Source organism: Drosophila tropicalis, unplaced genomic scaffold (genome assembly GCF_018151085.1).
Source record: "Drosophila tropicalis isolate 14030-0801.00 unplaced genomic scaffold, ASM1815108v1 contig_302, whole genome shotgun sequence".
NCBI classification, from domain to species: Eukaryota; Metazoa; Arthropoda; class Insecta; order Diptera; family Drosophilidae; genus Drosophila; species Drosophila tropicalis.
In genome coordinates, this window is record NW_027172757.1 from 298,421 (window position 1) to 315,055 (window position 16,635).

The window sequence follows — 16,635 nt, forward strand, 5'->3', positions numbered from 1 at the left end:
GTAAAAAAAATTGACTCAATAAAAATTCGGCTATGTATGAAATATTTTAAAGTTTTTTTTATAGAAATTTATTAAATATTGTTTTTGAAAATTAATATTTTCGTTGTTAATAAAATGCTAAAAAGACATATTTTTTTAATTTAATAATCACAACACTTATGTTTTGGAATATTTATTTCACTTATTGGATATGTAAGAAATTTATAAAAGACGAACAAAATGCTAGAAATATGTTTTTTAAATTCAAAGCCATAATTTCTCTAGAACTTGAGTCCTACAACAATTGTTAATCTTTTACATGAACTTTATTAAACGACGAAATTTCACTTACATGAAGAACCAGTTCATCTCTTTTGCTCTGCCGATATATTTGGCAGAAAATGTAAACACGACGCAATTTTCTTTGGATTTGCGCTTCAAAAATCTCCACCAAAAATAAAAACAACGAAAACAATAAGAGTTGTAATGAAACATAATTGTGTTGAATGGTGAAATAAATTAAATTTACAGCAAATTGCTGATTCGCTTTCATTAATATATATTGAAAATCAACAATTTAACAAATTGTAAAAGCTGAGAGGGGGTGGCCAGTGGTGGAACGTGGAAAATAACAACAAAAATTTTAGAGGTTCACCTGCAGCTGATGACGTTGGCAGGTCGCAAAACGAAGGACAGCTAAAGGATAACCAGCAGCAGCAGCAACAACAACGACAACTGCACGAAAAAAAATTAACGAAGTGCAATTGAACGACAACTTAAAACGCATACACACACACGTATAAAGTTTTACAAAGAAGAAGACAAAAATCCTTCTCCAAAAAAACGAAGAACGGAAAAAAGAAGATAAAGTGCACACAAGGTGGAAAAAAAGTGGTTTGTCAACTTGTTGGAATGGCAAGAACATTGCAACAAGAGCAGCAGTCGCAGCAGCAGCAAGAGCAGCAGCAGCAAACATATCCCGACGATTCCCTCGCAAAGCTACAAAAAATTCAGTCTAAATGCAGCAACGCCCGCGGCTAGAGGAGTATAAGCTGCGCTGCAACAGGAATTAAGGAATCTTTTGTACATCGTCGTCGCCTCCACCCACCCACATCTGCCTCGCGTTAAGAAACAGCAAGGAAAAAAGAAAAGAAGAGGCCTAGCCGCATTGGCTGGACAGCAGCAGCAGCATCATGTCATCCACTGTTACTCGCAGTGCCAGCGCCAGTCCCATGGTTCTAAATTGCGGCCTCATCGACGCTAGTTTATTCCCATTGAAGTCTACATCGGATGTTGTCAATCTGTTTCGACGCTCATTAACCGAAACTTCCAATTCGGGCATTGAGCCCGATTTGACTTTGCTATCCATTATTGTCGGTTACATTGAGTTATCCTTGACCACGGGCGAGGCTGCTGCCCAGGCAGCCCAAGCAGCGGCACAAGCAGCAGCATCGGCAGCAACTGACCCCTGTCTGGCGAATTCAACTGGAGCGACAGGTGCGTAGTTTCCGTTATCGTATTAAGCACCGTTATGTTTTGATAGCTTTTTGTTGGTTCAACTTCATTTAAGGGTTGAGTATGATCCATCATCACTCACAGTAGAACCTTGCCAAAGAAACAAAAACTTAACAAATTCGTATTAGTTGAAAAACTTGTTTTTTCGACTTCCAATTATCCAGATTGTATCTAAAACCAAACGTTTCCGGATAATTAGATAGGAAAAAGTAGATAATTTCAATTAAGGGTTAAGAGTGATTAAAAAAACTCAAATTTCTAAGCTTTAAGGTTAAGATTAAAACAATAATAAGTAATAATAAGATTACTTTCTAAAAATCATTCTTTTGTTTTTGTGGACAGCCTCCTCCAATCATGATGTCATAATGGGAAATAGTGTGCCATTTCCTGTGGTCACTCACGAACTGATCGCTGGTCTCTATAAGAAATTTCAGACCATACTCTCAGTAGTGGACAAACCCAAGCCGCATCGTCAGGCCTCGCGGGAAATTATTAAGAAAGTCTCGGATGTCATTTGGAACTCGTTGATACGCAGCAGTTACAAGGATCGGGCTCATTTGCAAAATCTTTATAGTTATCTGTCTGGGAATAAATTGGATTGTTTCGGTGTTGCCTTGGCGGTGGTGGCTGGTTGTCAGCTCCTTGGCTATAAGGACGTACGATTGGCCATATCGGAGGATCACGCTTGGGTCGTATTTGGACAGAAGCAACGTTTGGAGACTATTGAAGTAACTTGGCACGGCAAGGGCAGTGAGGATAAGCGGGGACAGGATATAAATGCTGGCATAGAGTCGGGCTCTTGGCTATATCTTGGTGGTTTGGCGGTAGTATGCGAAAGGGGCATGGAGGTGGCTGCGATTTGTGCAGCTCTCAACATTTCACTGACGGCGAACAGCGATTGCGTTGAAGTCGCCGAGTTGCAGCAACAATTGCTCTGGATGCTCTACGATCTGGGTCATTTGAAACGTTATCCCATGGCCCTGGGTACGCTGGGTGAATTGGAGGAGATCAATCCAACTCATCGCACCATCACATGTGAGCAATTGTATCGTGAGGCCATTGAATCATCTCGTCAATATTATCGCAATCATCATGTCTACCCGTATACGTACCAGGGCAATTATTACAATCGTTTGCTCAAGTATCGCGATGCATTCGCCGCCTGGGCCAATGCTGCGGATGTGATTCGTCTATATACGTATCAGTGTCGCGATGATGAAGAGATTTACAAAGAGCTACTTGATATTGCGAATGAGCTAATACCATATGTTATGAAATCCGAGAGTTCCGGCCATTCGGCGCGCAGTATTTTAAGAGATGCTGAAGTCTTTGCCAATCTGCTACGTTTCTATGACGGCATCTGCCAATGGGAGGAGGATAGTTTGACTCCCATTTTGCACATTGGTTGGGCTAAGCCATTGGTAAATAATATCACCAAATTTGATTATGATGTCAGATCACAGGTGATGATTAAATTACCCGAGGATTTGGAAGCAGAACAACAACAAGCAGCAGCGGCAGCTGCGGCGGCGGAGGCAGCCAAACAAGAAGAGGCCAAACGGGAGGCTGCTCTTCTCCAATTGGAGGGCAATAATAATATTAACATTAATTCGATGGTTAAAAAGGATGAGGTGAGTTTTTTTTAAGTCAATTATCATTTAATGTCAATTATCCGGCAACTAAGAAGCTTCATGTTTTGGTTCTATTCTAATTGAATTTAAAACTCTTATAATAATTTATTTATACTTTCTGTACATAGAAATCGAAACCTTCAGAGCAATTGCCTACAACATTGGCCGATCTAACCGCTGCATGTGGTGAGAAGATTTTGAATCCGGATTTTCTACTCCAAGGCGGTAATCAACCATTTGCGGAGCAGAAGCAACAAAATAACAGTGCTAGCAACGAGCCAACTGAAGCTAATAACAACAATAGCAATCATAATAATGGCGAAAAGGAGGCTAAAACCAGCAGCACAATAACAGCAACAATTGCAACAACAAGTACAACAACAACAAGCAATGGAGGCAGCAGCAGCAGCAGCGGCAATCCAAATGCAACTATTGAGACTTTACAGGAACCTAAAGAAGCTAAGCTGGAGGAGAAGCAGAATCAGATAGAAGTTAAAGCACCTCCATCTCCAACCGATGACTACGAGGAATATGTACAAATTATGCTCAAACGTCCAGTTATTACATTGTATAGTCAAAAGATGAAGGGACTAAAGGATTTGTTACTGGCCGAGAAGTTAAATACGCATGCCATATCCTTGCAGGTCACCGCCCAATCGGTGGCCTCACGAAAGGTGCGAGGAGTGGCCGAGAAACAGCAGACGGCAACAATTTCGGCCACGATAACAGCCATAACCACAGAGAGTGGTGTAACTGGTGGGTCTTCAGGTGGTTTACAAACAACACCAACTGGAATGGGTGGAGCAGGCAGTTCCGCGTCCTCAGCATCTGGAGGAGGAACTGCAGCTAGCGGCGATTCAATTGCCGCCTCTCGCCCCAAACGAACGCGTCGCGAGTAAGATCTAACGACTAGCAAGCAAGGACAAGAACGAGTCACGAGAGGAATACGACATATATATATATATATTCAATCCTTTTTATTATATATATGTATTGTATGCATTCATATTTTTGTCAAAGTTCAATGTGTATTTATGTAGTTTGTAAGACAAGAGCGCAAAATTTAATCCGTTAGAGAACGCCTAGCGTTTTAAAAAACAAAAAAACAAAATGAAAATGAACGAACAAGCACACACAAACACCCACATCCACACACACACACACACACTCACACTCACACACACAAAACGAAAACAAACACACGGCATGGAAATATCAATCCATTAGCTGTATACTGAGTATTTATAAAATTGTATATTTAGCTGTTACAACCTGTTTAATTTTTGTTCTCCTATGACTATATTTTTTTAATATTTATTGTGTATTTTTTTTTTATTAGAGTTCTTTTTGCTATTATTGAGAATGAAGCCTTTAAATGAAATATTTTCTAATAATTGTGCCTCGAAAGCTTCAATTTGCTGCAATAACTCCAATCGAAAAGTTGTCTGTAATTACAATTATGTGAAAAAAATGTGTAATTACTTTAGTAATTACAAATCACTAATTATTCTCCAGCACTAAAATCATAATTTTTTTTAGTATGTAGCACGTCATATATGTAAATACTTGAATCTTAAATGCATTATATCGTACAAGTAATTGAAATAATGCTTTGCAGCACAGTTTTTCAAAAACAATCCGAACATTTGGCACAAAATCTCTTTTTTATGTTTGTTAAAGGTCTTCATATTTCTCCTATTATATATACATATTCGACCTATATTTATATATATGTGTTTCTTTTCATTTGCTTAATGTTAACTTTATTGGTGCTCTACTTTGAAAACGAGAAACAAAAGCAAATGTTTAAAAAAAAAAATTTATTATATTGCATTTTATTGAGGCTAAGCTAAAATATATTATGTAAATCTTTTATATATATTTAAGCAACACTTTTATTTTACCCTTTTACTTGTAGATATGTATATACACATATACATTTTTTTGAACCCATTTTTTTTATTGTTTATAAACAAAACCTGCACAAACAGCAAAAACAACATATAACAAAAAACAAAACAAAAGAAAAACACTTCCTCTATATTGTGATACAAAAAACAAAAACAAAAACTCTTTTTCTAGAAAAAGCTTTCAACCATATTTAACTATTTAATACAACTAATTAACTGGCATATACCTATATACATACATACACATGTGTTATAACTAAAACTGGCCAACTCTCGGTATACAGAACAAACATAATTCAGTATCAGGAATATATCCTACATATATATATATGTATATACATATACATATATAGAGATTATCGACGGGCAAACAAAAATCAATGACTACAAAATGAAGAGAAATCAAGTTTCTTACCATCTAATTTAAAAGGCTAAAACTTTTAGTTTATTTCTTTTTTTTTTTTTTTCTTATTTATGCCTAGTGCATCTGTGATGAATAATGTAGAAATCAGAGAGATATATACATATATACGATAATATATAGATGAGCCCAAAAAAAAAAAAAAAAACACGCAACAAACAGAGATACAAGCCAAGACACAAACAAGAAAGAGCCCCAAAAGAATTTAAAATTTTTGCAACGATTTCGACATTGAAATTATAAAATTAACCTTCTAATTTCACTTAATTTTGCTTTTCACTTTTTGATTAATACAAAATTTTGGCCTATGTTCTATGGGAAATAAAAAAAACACTCACACACACACACACAAAAAAAGTTTAAAACTAATCGAAATGTATGGTGTTTTATTCCTCATTAATAAATACATATATTAAATCTAAAAAATATATATAGAAAACTAAAAATCAAAAAAAAAAAAAAAAAAAATGTATGTGTTAGCTGCAACTAAATGTTAAATGTTGAACTACAGTTATTAAATTGTAAAACAAAACAAAAATAATGGTATATCTATATACAGACATATACACACATATATATATATATATATATTTTGGCATACAAAATTTTTACAAAAATGAAAAAAAGTTCAGTGAAGAAGTGTGATGAACAATATTTTCTTTGGGTTTACTATTTGGCAAAAACAATAAACAAAATTGATCTTGATCAACTTGCAAGCAAGCAAAAAATCAAACACACAAAACATACAATATAAATAAATATTTATGAATGTTAAAAAAAGGAAAGAAACAAAAACATTACAATTTTTATGCTCTAATTGTGTTATGCTTATTCGTTTACTTGATTTTCTTTTGGTTGTCTATCGGAATAGCCAAAACATTAATATTGTAGTTGAGTAAACATTCCTGAGAATAAACCTCTTCTCCATCTTATAAGAAAATGCTCAAAGAAACTCAACTCAAATAAATCTCAATTTAGCTTGAATGTCACATAGCCATTAAATGTCAAACTGTTATTTAATTGATTCAACAAATGAAATAAAAAATGCAAACTTCTTCCAAAGCAGAAATTTTTGTGGAAACCAAAACAAATAACAATATTTATATTGAAATCAACAGAAATAAGAAGGCGGCTGTCACCGAGAAAAGGGTCGAGCATTACCTAAATAAAGGCCAGAAATCAGGACACCGAAAAGTCAGAAAATCATTTTGATCGAGTGTAAATCAAAAAGGGTTTCAAAATAATAGTATGAGTAGAGTTTTTAAATTTGTTAATACTGGCGCCTAATGTAAAATATTACAGAACTCTCAAATGATGCTGGTAAATTTTTTTTTGTGAAAAAGTCATTTCTATAATCTGGCAACGCTGGTTGCCAACTACAAATGACTCGGCATCATTTTTCGGCAGGCATCGAAACAAAATAAATTTGTCTTTTTAACAAAATCATATAAAATAAATAAAAACAGTCATGTCAGCACCCGACAAAGAAAAGGAGAAAGAGAAGGACGAGACCAACAACAAAGGTGAAGATTTGGGTCTGCTTGAGGAAGACGATGAATTTGAAGAATTTCCCGCTGAAGGTGATTATTTGCTCTTTATCTGAAATTTGTTGTTAATTAATAAATTTTTGATATAGACTTTCGCGTGGGCGATGATGAGGAGGAGCTGAACGTGTGGGAGGATAACTGGGATGATGATAATGTCGAGGATGACTTCAGTCAACAGCTGAAGGCCCATCTGGAGAGCAAGAAAATGGAAACCTAACCAACAAAAAACATTTTGTTTCAACAAAAAAATTAGTTTTAATAAAAATTAAAAATACTTTTATTTGCGTTCGCGGATTATCTTGGATTGCCAATATTGACCGAGAATACGTCTCACATTTTCCTGCATGAGATCGCCCGTGGACTCCTCGTCTTTGATTTTCACTTGTAAGTTGGCCAGTTTCTCCTCCATTTGTTTCACCGAAGTCTTTAGATCCTCAATTTCGGATTTGGTTGCTTTAATTTGATGCAGCCTCTGTCTTTCCTGTTCTTCATGAAGATTCTTGCATCTCTTGTATTCCTCACGGGATTGCTGAAGCTGATGTTGAGTGGCGGCTAAGTTGTTAAGTGATGTCTTATTTTGGCTCTCCAGCGCGAACAGCTCTTTTTCGAGGCGTTTCTTGTGTTTCACATGCTCCTTGTGCTTGTCCAAAAGAGGAATGGGAAGAATTTCCCTTAACTCATCCAGTTCTTTGATTATTTGTTCATTACTGGCGATTTCGTCACGTTGTGTTTGAAATACTTGCTTCTGCACGGCAAGTTCCTTCTGGTAGGACTCGATGCTTCTTTCGGTTGCCTCAATTTCCCTGCAAAAAAGGCGGCACATTATGACATTGTTTTTAACACAGAATTCTTGTTGGATTCTAACTTTTGAACATCTTGCACTATCGAATTTCTGACCACTTTCTGTTCGGAGTGTTTGACTTGGGCTAACAGATCTTCATGTCGCTTTTCCTGACGATGCAGCTGTTCCTTTTGCTCCTTAAATAATTTCTTCTGGCGTTGCAACTCTTCTTCTGATTTGGGTAATTCATTGCGAAGTTTTTCTATATCCCGTTGGGCTCTTTCAATATCTGTTACCACCGAAGCTGCCTTCTCTTTGCGCTGCTCCAATATCAAACGCTTTTGCTCGATTTCACCCATTAGGGATTCCCGTTGCTTAATCTTTTCTTCTACAGGAGCCAGAATATCCTTCTTGAAGATTCTGTAGTATGCCATGTAATTAAATATGTGTTCTAATGTAGTTCTAGTCTTTTTGGCACCTGCAGAGAAAGAGCGGGGATTTCAGTTACCTTCTGTTTCCATCCATTCCAAATAATACTTACTTGGCTCAATAATGTCCGCATAAGTGTACGTCTTATTAGGAGAGGTAAACCGTAGAATCTTTTCCACTTGTCGGCACAGTTTACACAAAAACACACGCTTCTCCCTAGAAGGATCATTGCTTGCATTTTCTAAATTAAAGGGAGCTTCGATGCGGAAACCAAAACCTTTCAAATACAAAATAAATACTTTGGTCAAGAATGACTCAGTGGGATGCTGCAGGTCACTTGGACGTATATTTAGATCGGGAAGGACTGCAGCAGCCGAAAGAAGCACATTGTCATTTTCCGAAATCGCTTTGGCCATTTATAATCTTATTTATTATTATATTTATTAAATTATTTTAAACTAGACGCCGCTGATGAAAGTAAAAACTGCCATATGTCCAAGGTAGAACGTTCTGGCAACGCTGATTAGCGAGCCCTGTGACTTTAAGTCACTGTGAATTTTCAAGAAGTGTTGCAAAACGTGTGGGGAAATTCAAAAAATTCTGTTGCCATGGCGGTGTTTATAGTGGAATAGTTTAAACAAAATTTTCAAAAATGACATCCTCTAGTGCGGTGGAAGATGAACGTCTGACTGATCTCAGTTCAGATCTCAGTGATGAGGGTAAACAGTGCTGACTATTAATTACAAAAAAAGCTCTTGAAAACATTTTATTTCTTTATGTAGAACACGCTATTGAGCAGCCGGAAGAGCTTCGTGCCGCAACCCCACGTCCTGTCTACAGTGATGAGCAACTGCATCAACTGGTGGAATATATTCAACGGATGACCATGCTCTATGCCTTAAATCAGCGAGATTGGCATGAGAAGGCATTGGATATCATACGCCGTTGGCTTCTGGAGGTTAATGAGCCCTTGTTAACCATTTCGTATGGACAGGATAAACTGTTAACTGCGTGCTTGGGCCTCCCATCTAGCCATGTAATGGACCTATCCTACTTTCGTCGCGATGAACCAAATCTGATATTCAAAGTAGAGGGATTCCACGATGAGATCAACTTCGGTACCATTCACAGCGATGTCGATGGTTGCCTGGCAAATGTTTTGGAAAATATCTACATGCCATTTTTTCGTAACTTCTCTGAATGGAATTCCAGTGTGCGTTTGCGTTTCTGTTCTAGCTTAGATAGATTTTTGGCTTTTCTCACTGGAGTGCATTGTAAAATTGGTGGAATGACTGTTCTCTATGTGCCGTATGTGATGAAGCAATTGATTGGTGAAGGCCAGGAACTTGTTAGGCCAGATAGACAGCTGGTTAAGAGCCTGGAAGCCATTGCCGTCTTTTGGACCACTCAAATCCGCACACTATTGGGCGATCGTTCACTTACAGTGCCTCATGATTTGACAACGGTGCAGGATGAATTCGATTTCTGGCAATATCGATGTGGGTAAGAGTTGTTAGTCAATACATAATGATGTACCAGTTTTCTGTATTCCTTTTAAGATGAGGTCCTCCAGGGCATCAATACACAACTTACACATCCGGATGTAAGAAGAATTTTAAAGGTTTTACGCCAATCGCACTCTGTACACATGCCACAAATTGAGGAACTGATTGAATCAGCAAATCGGGAGCTCTTGCAATCTTTGTCTAATATTAAATATCTACATCTACTCATCGGAGCTTGCGAGAAAATTGATTTGGCTCCAAGTCCCAATGAGTTACCCAAATTATTGCCCCGCATTATACACTTGATACGCTTCATTTGGCTTAATTCCGAGTATTATACTTCAGATGATCTAATAACTGGCCTCTTTCGCAATTTGAGCAATCAAATTATCAGTTATTGCACTGATAAGGCCAAAATTGAGGACATCCTCATGGGCCAGCCGAGATTCGGTTTGAAAATCTGCAACGTAAGTATCGATTGCTGTTTGATCTACAAGAAAATTCTGGAGGAAATGTCCAAGGATGTGCAATGGCAGCTTGATATGGGTATTATATTTAACCACATCGATGCTTTTGTCGAACGTTTGAACGATGTTTCCGATATATGTGAGTCAATGATAGTTTTCGGTCGTCTAGATGAGTTCGATGAAATACCCAAGCCTCAGTTTGGTGGCAGTCGCGGCGAAGAATTGGCCCAAACCGCTGATGCAGTGGAGCAAAAGTTTCTCCTTATACTCAAACAATTGCAGCATTTAGAGGGCTCCAGCGGCTCACCATCGATTATATTGAATGTGCATTGTGAGGAATGGTATGATCGGGTGGCCGATTATAGAAAAAAGTATACAACAGTTAGAGGAGACTATCCAACGTTTGATTTACAATGTTTTCCAACGGGTTTGCAATGTGGAAGAGGCATTGGAAGCCCAGCAAACAATGATCTATTATTCGTATCGTCATCGGGGTACATTGCGGAAAACCTATTTACGTCAGGTCAGTTTGGTGTGGCAAATGTTTTCCGATGAAATGGATTTTACCGTGCGACATCTTCTGGAGCAGAATCAGCATGAAGAGTCTTGGCTATTATCGAAACATGTGTCGAGAGCATTAAACTATCGTCTTAATCTTGAGCGCTTAAGTTGGCTAAAAGATCGACTTAAAAATGCCGAGTGGTTGCCGGTTGTAAAAGAAGCCATTCCAATAATTTCGAAATTTGATTTACTTAAAAAGGAATTCAATCGAGCTGTGCGTCAATCCTACGAAGATTGGCAAAACAATTCAACTGCAAGTATATTGGATTTGATACAGAGATTTGAGCGTTATCTATTGATAAAGCCGACAACTGGTAAGGGTAAATGCTTGCTGCAATGCAATATCGATCCCGTTTTCATGGAACTGTGCGATCAGGCGCAGCATTTCGAGAGATTCGGTTTCGCCATACCAGCACAAATGAAGAAACTCCATGAGCGTGCCGATTACCTGAGATGGTTATATAACAGTCTAGTCACCTTATGTCTGAATTATAATCATATCATTCTCTTACTCACCGAAAGAGAACGCAAATTGTTTCGTCCTTTGATACAAGAATGCGATCGTCAGTTGGCTCCCTGCCAATTTAAGCTTACCTATAACTCTGAACTGTCTGATGATTTCTTCAAAGAAACCCTGGATTATATAGAAAATGTTCGTGATATTTGTTATATCTACAAGCGAGCAAATCGTGAGATTAAAAAACTTTGCGAACAAATTTGCGATCTTTCCATGTTGCATATCAATTTCACGGGAGCCCTGGACATTGCAGTCTTCGAGGAGCATTTGATTAGCGGACTGAATGCATCTAGTGAATCGCTTACTGATTATTATAATCATATTGTTGAACTCTTATTTGCAGTCAGTAGGCAATTTCAGAGCATGCGAGATGAGGTGAGTGAAAGGTCCTTTAAACGGAAAAGCTAATTGACGTTTCCTATTCTTGCAGATGTCCGTAGAATGGTTTAACTATGTAAATATTCTTGACGACATGCTTGCCACTGCCTTTATGACTAGTTCACGTAGTTCGCTTTCGAAGATTTTCGATTTGCTTCATTGTGATCCACAAATGGCACCAGCATCGGTTTTGGTCATGGAATCGGATATCAAAGAGGGAGAAATAGTATTTACCCCAACCATGTCTGATATTGGAAATGTATTCAATGGCATCATAGATCGCATACAGAATATAATCGATCAGTTTCCACGTTTGGGCTGTAAATTGAAATTGCCCAATGAGCAACAGCGTCCGGGTTTTGCCAAGGTATTTCGTGAGGATCAGGAATGCAAAGATTTGGTGCAAGGCATTAAGGGGGCCATCAATCAACAATCAGAGGAAATTACAAAATATGTAACAAAGTGGAATCAACATTCCGAGCTATGGAAAACATCGGAACGTAAGTTTATTGAAACTCTGAAGGCAAGTGCCAGGACTGCTCAAATATTTGAGGGCAAAATCGAGCATTATAGTTCAAGGGCCGATGACATATCCTTCGTGGATGCCATCACAAATGTACATTTTGTTCTAATCAATCAGAACGCAATAAAGAGCTCCATATTGGATTGGATTGAGAAATGGCAGGCATTGAATATACAAATATTATTGGAGCATAGCTCCAATTGGATGAGAGGTTGGCTAAGTTAAAAATTTTAAAAGAGTTATTTGTATAGAAGATTATATTTTCCAGCTGTTTATCGCTACATGCGACGGAATGAGAGGCAAGTGATGCAAGTTCCTCGTACTCAGCGTGAAACCCTTCAGGCAAAGGCCTTCTACGAGCGCCTCGTTAAGGATGTGCCCATAAAACAGGCCTCCTTTAGTCCACTGCTTGATCTGTTCGTCCTTCTGCATAAGTATCAAGTGGAGTTGTCAGAGAAGACTCGTTTACAGGTTTCCGGCTTGGAATCCACTTGGTTGCATTATCTTCAAACTCTGATTGAGGCCGATGGCATGCTCGATATGGAAAGTGATGAATTTAAATTTGAATTGACTAAACAAATGGATAAATTTAAACTGATTCTCAAGGAATTTCAAGAAGACTATTACGCAAAAGTGCCCAGTAAATAGGCCACCAATAATTTTGCCATCAATTGTGGTTAATCCTAATTAATCGCAATCGGCAAGTGAGTTGAAGTTAATTGTCCTTGTGGTCATCAGCTCTGTGGGATTTATGACAGCAGAACAATTACATACTATAAAATATAATTTTAAAAATAATTACAAACCACAGAGTATTCACAGAGAGAGAGAGAGAGAGAGTAAAGAAAATAACTCTTAACTATTAGAGCTATAGGCTTCATTCAGTCAAATAATTATTAACAATATTTATTAAGCACAAAGATTTGAGTCTATCATTTAATAAGTTCCAATACAAATTAAAAACATTTCCTTTCGCTGTAGTTACTATTTACCATCTACAAGGAAGTTTTTCTCAGTCGGGATACAAATCTCAGTTTACCTTCTTATAAAAAGTAAGTGTACAGAGGCAGGGAAATAGTTATATAAGTTCAAGGAGAAACTACGGTCAACTACCTGATCAAGTGAGGCTACAAACTAATGCGGCTAATTAGGGATTTCATCTGGAGACTAGTCACTACACATCTTATTTACTTATATATTAAATGCTCAGAATCTGCTACGTCTTTAGGATAGGAATGGACATGTCCAATTAGGAATTTTATCGGGCAACTGACCTCGTCGGCATTCCGTTACACTTGCCTAATATGTTGGAGTAGGTACATACAGTGGATGCCGGCTATAACTATGCCGAGTACAACGATTTTCCGCTTTTAACGAAGAAAGTCTTGAGTAGCTTTATACAAAATAGAATAGAATCACAATCGGTTATAACGACACAATATTGCCGGTTATAACCGGCATCTACTGTATATCCAACTCAAAGCATTGAATATTCAGTTTGTTTTCTTACTGAATTGCTTAACTTTAAGCAGGGGTATGACCCTTTTCTTTATTAACTGCTTTTGACACCTTCTTTTTGACTTCTTAAATTAAGTTCAAAAAAATTTGATATCTTTTCTTTACTCACCATAATAGAAACATTTTTAAATGCAGGAATATTCAAAGAATATAATCTACTTATTTAAACATTTTGTGCCGCGTTTTTCTAAAGTAATTCGTAAAGTAATGCTTTTAAAAATAACTTACTAAACTAATTTACGTACGAACAAAAGAATCATAATTTTGGCATATACAATTTTGTGTAAAAACATTTTGAAATGATGTTAAAATCGACCTCAAACTGGACAAGATGCATATTTGATCCATTTCAGGATGTTCTTCAGGATGTTCTTTAAAATAATCAATTCCTACCTTTTCATTTATTTGAATTTTATGATTGTGAAATTCTCTATAAATTCGATATACCCAAGATTCCATTGTCCCGCATATTGTTACGCTTGGAGATGATAAAGTATATCGAATCCAATTGAACTAACGTTGATTGTTAAACTGGCCAAAACCAACTTAGTTTGGTTTGCTTTTTCAACTGCTTTCGTTTGCTGATATTTTAAGAGTTAATAGTCTTCTTCAATGAATCCCTTGGGTCAATAAGTTGGAGTTGGAGTTCATTCGCTTTGAAGATTGAATATTCAAACGAATCTTCTTTTGAGTTTTGATCAACTGATTGTAGGTATTTCTTTTTTGACTCTATTATTTGCTTTCTTGAATATAATTTTTGTTTACATCTTGTTGGGTAACCAAATTGCCTGAAAATCAATTTGGTTCTTATCACATTGATGGATTATAGTGTGGTCATTTCTGTTGGTAAACACTTTTTTGTATACCATGCAAACATAGGGTAAAATGGTATATTACAATCGCGAAAACGAAGTAACTGGCAAATGGGAGCTTTTACGACTCTATAAAGTATATATATTCTTGATTACCATTAATAGTAAAATCAATATAGCCATGTTCATACGAATGAACACCTTGAGATCGGAGACTATGAGAGTATACTCGTTTAGCAAGTATGCATATTTTAGTTGTTTAATAGTTTTGCCACGCCCTTTTGCGTCTTCCCAATTTCAACAAAAATACTATAACAGCTAAAAACATAAAATTTGCGAGTAGATTTTACTTGTGAAAATGATTTGACACACCCCCTTCCGTCCTCGTAATTAAAAAAAAAACGCATTATCTCAATTTTCACTTGGTGCATGGTATACTGAAGTCGGCGAGACGACTTACACAGTTAATTTTTACTCTAGGGTCTCCATGTCAGTCATGAATTGGTCGCTCAACTTTTCACTTCATTTGCTCGTCTACTGGCTATCGAGTAGTGTTGTCCAATCCCATCATATTCTGGGACTCTTTGTCAATGTACATCGGTCCCAGCTATTGGTTCATTTGGCAGTGGCTCGAGTGCTTCTTGAACGTGGCCATCAATTGACTTTGGTTACCACATTGCCCTTGGATGATTTGGATGAAGAGTTTAAGGAGAATGTGACCCACATTCTGGTAGACTGGCAGCCCTCTCCAGAAGAAAAACAATCGTCTAACGATTTCTTAACTCGTTTGGAGCATATGTTTCGACGCTTGGAGCACTCTGGAAATTTGCTAAAGCATTCGACATGGAAAAATTTCATGGCATATACACCGAAACCAAACTTCGATCTTTTATTACTGGGCTATCAATTCAATGATCATCTACTGGGCGTGGCAGCCCATTTCAAGTGTCCAGTGGTTATTATCACGACACAGCAACCCATTGGCCAAGTCAATAGTCTTATGGGCAATCCCGAAGAACGTTGGTATGTTCCTCAACCCTACGATAGTCGCCAGAGAAGTGGACTTGAGGCCTGGATATTTGGATGGTGGGAGAAGACCATTGAGCTATTGTCTCGCCGCATTCTGGCAAGGATATACAGGTGAGGGGGGTCTATTCATAGATACATTTGTTACTGTTAAATGAATTTTCTTTTCAGTAAAAACTTTCCCTCACCGCAATATCCTGATTTCGATACAATGAGACGTTCAGTAGTTATGTCTTTCAATAATCATCATATGATCAGCGAAGGACCCATACAACCAATGTTGCCCACCATGCTGGACATTGGGGGCATTTTAATAGAACAAACTCCAAAAGAGAAATCTAATTTGGAAATTTCTTCAAAACGTCCGCGTATACTCTTTAGTTTGGGCACACGTTTCATTTGGAGTACAGCTTCGCGTCATTTCATTGACAAATTTGTCGCCAGCTTTGAACATTTCCCTGACTTTGATATATATTGGACTTATGATGGTTCCGATTCGGTTAACTTAACGCAAGCTCATCCTCACTTAAAATTGGCCAAATGGTGGCCTCAACGAGAATTGTTAGCCAGCAATCTGACACGTGTCTTTATCACTCATGGGGGCAAGGGTAGTATAACTGAATCTCTATATTATGGCAAGCCCATTCTAGGTTTACCTCTCGTAGGTGATCAGCGTGTCAATGCAGTAAAAGTGGTTCAAAAGAATTGGGGTCTAAGCTTGAATATACACAATTGTAGTTCGTTTGACATTATCCAAGGCATACATCAGCTTCTTGATAACCCAATTTATGCCAAGACCATAGAAAAGGCCTCTCAATTATATAGAGATCGTCCTCAAAATGCCACTGAAGTCGTCAGCTATTGGCTAGAGTATATACTTAGGCATAATGGAGCAAAACATCTATATAATCCAGCCAGGGAATTATATTTTTGGCAATATTACTCAATTGATATTCACTTTACAATCTACAGTTGTTTAGTTCTATTAATCTTGACTTTGATACGTTTAGATCAAGTAATTAATAAAAAGCAAATTTGTTGACTAGTTGTATTTCTCTTTTTAATCATAGATCTGGAACTTAAGTACAAATTGAATGTTAGTAGTACAATACTTC

The 16,635-nt window shown here is 37.3% G+C and overlaps 5 protein-coding genes across 5 annotated transcripts; 4 read left to right on the plus strand and 1 right to left on the minus strand.

Annotated features, from left to right (window-relative positions):
* The first annotated feature begins 374 nt into the window (after positions 1–374).
* Mnn1 (menin 1) lies at positions 375–6,518 on the plus strand. Its single transcript, XM_068284151.1, has 3 exons — positions 375–1,476; positions 1,837–3,125; positions 3,254–6,518. Exons 1-3 carry the CDS (start codon positions 1,173–1,175, stop codon positions 4,022–4,024), a joined length of 2,364 nt encoding a protein of 787 aa, XP_068140252.1. The 5' UTR covers positions 375–1,172; the 3' UTR covers positions 4,025–6,518.
* A 303-nt stretch (positions 6,519–6,821) lies between these two features.
* Positions 6,822–7,283, plus strand: Sem1 (Suppressor of exocyst mutations 1). The gene is made up of 2 exons (XM_068284118.1): positions 6,822–7,036; positions 7,093–7,283. Exons 1-2 carry the CDS (start codon positions 6,925–6,927, stop codon positions 7,218–7,220), a joined length of 240 nt encoding a protein of 79 aa, XP_068140219.1. The 5' UTR covers positions 6,822–6,924; the 3' UTR covers positions 7,221–7,283.
* Positions 7,253–8,695, minus strand: Nuf2. The gene is made up of 3 exons (XM_068284117.1): positions 8,326–8,695; positions 7,869–8,262; positions 7,253–7,806 (listed from the first exon to the last, which is right to left on the minus strand). The coding sequence occupies exons 1-3, from the start codon at positions 8,627–8,629 to the stop codon at positions 7,281–7,283; spliced, it is 1,224 nt and encodes a 407-aa protein (XP_068140218.1). The 5' UTR covers positions 8,630–8,695; the 3' UTR covers positions 7,253–7,280.
* On the plus strand, positions 8,682–12,812 carry LOC137572370 (uncharacterized). The gene is given in 6 exon segments (XM_068284119.1): positions 8,682–8,932; positions 8,996–9,712; positions 9,773–10,551; positions 10,553–11,638; positions 11,694–12,375; positions 12,433–12,812. Coding segments are annotated over 6 exon segments (3,711 nt in total). The 5' UTR covers positions 8,682–8,865.
* Positions 12,813–14,990: 2,178 nt separating this feature from the next.
* Positions 14,991–16,565, plus strand: Ugt307A1 (UDP-glycosyltransferase family 307 member A1). Its single transcript, XM_068284218.1, has 2 exons — positions 14,991–15,634; positions 15,692–16,565. The coding sequence occupies exons 1-2, from the start codon at positions 14,991–14,993 to the stop codon at positions 16,560–16,562; spliced, it is 1,515 nt and encodes a 504-aa protein (XP_068140319.1). The 3' UTR covers positions 16,563–16,565.
* Positions 16,566–16,635: the final 70 nt, after the last annotated feature.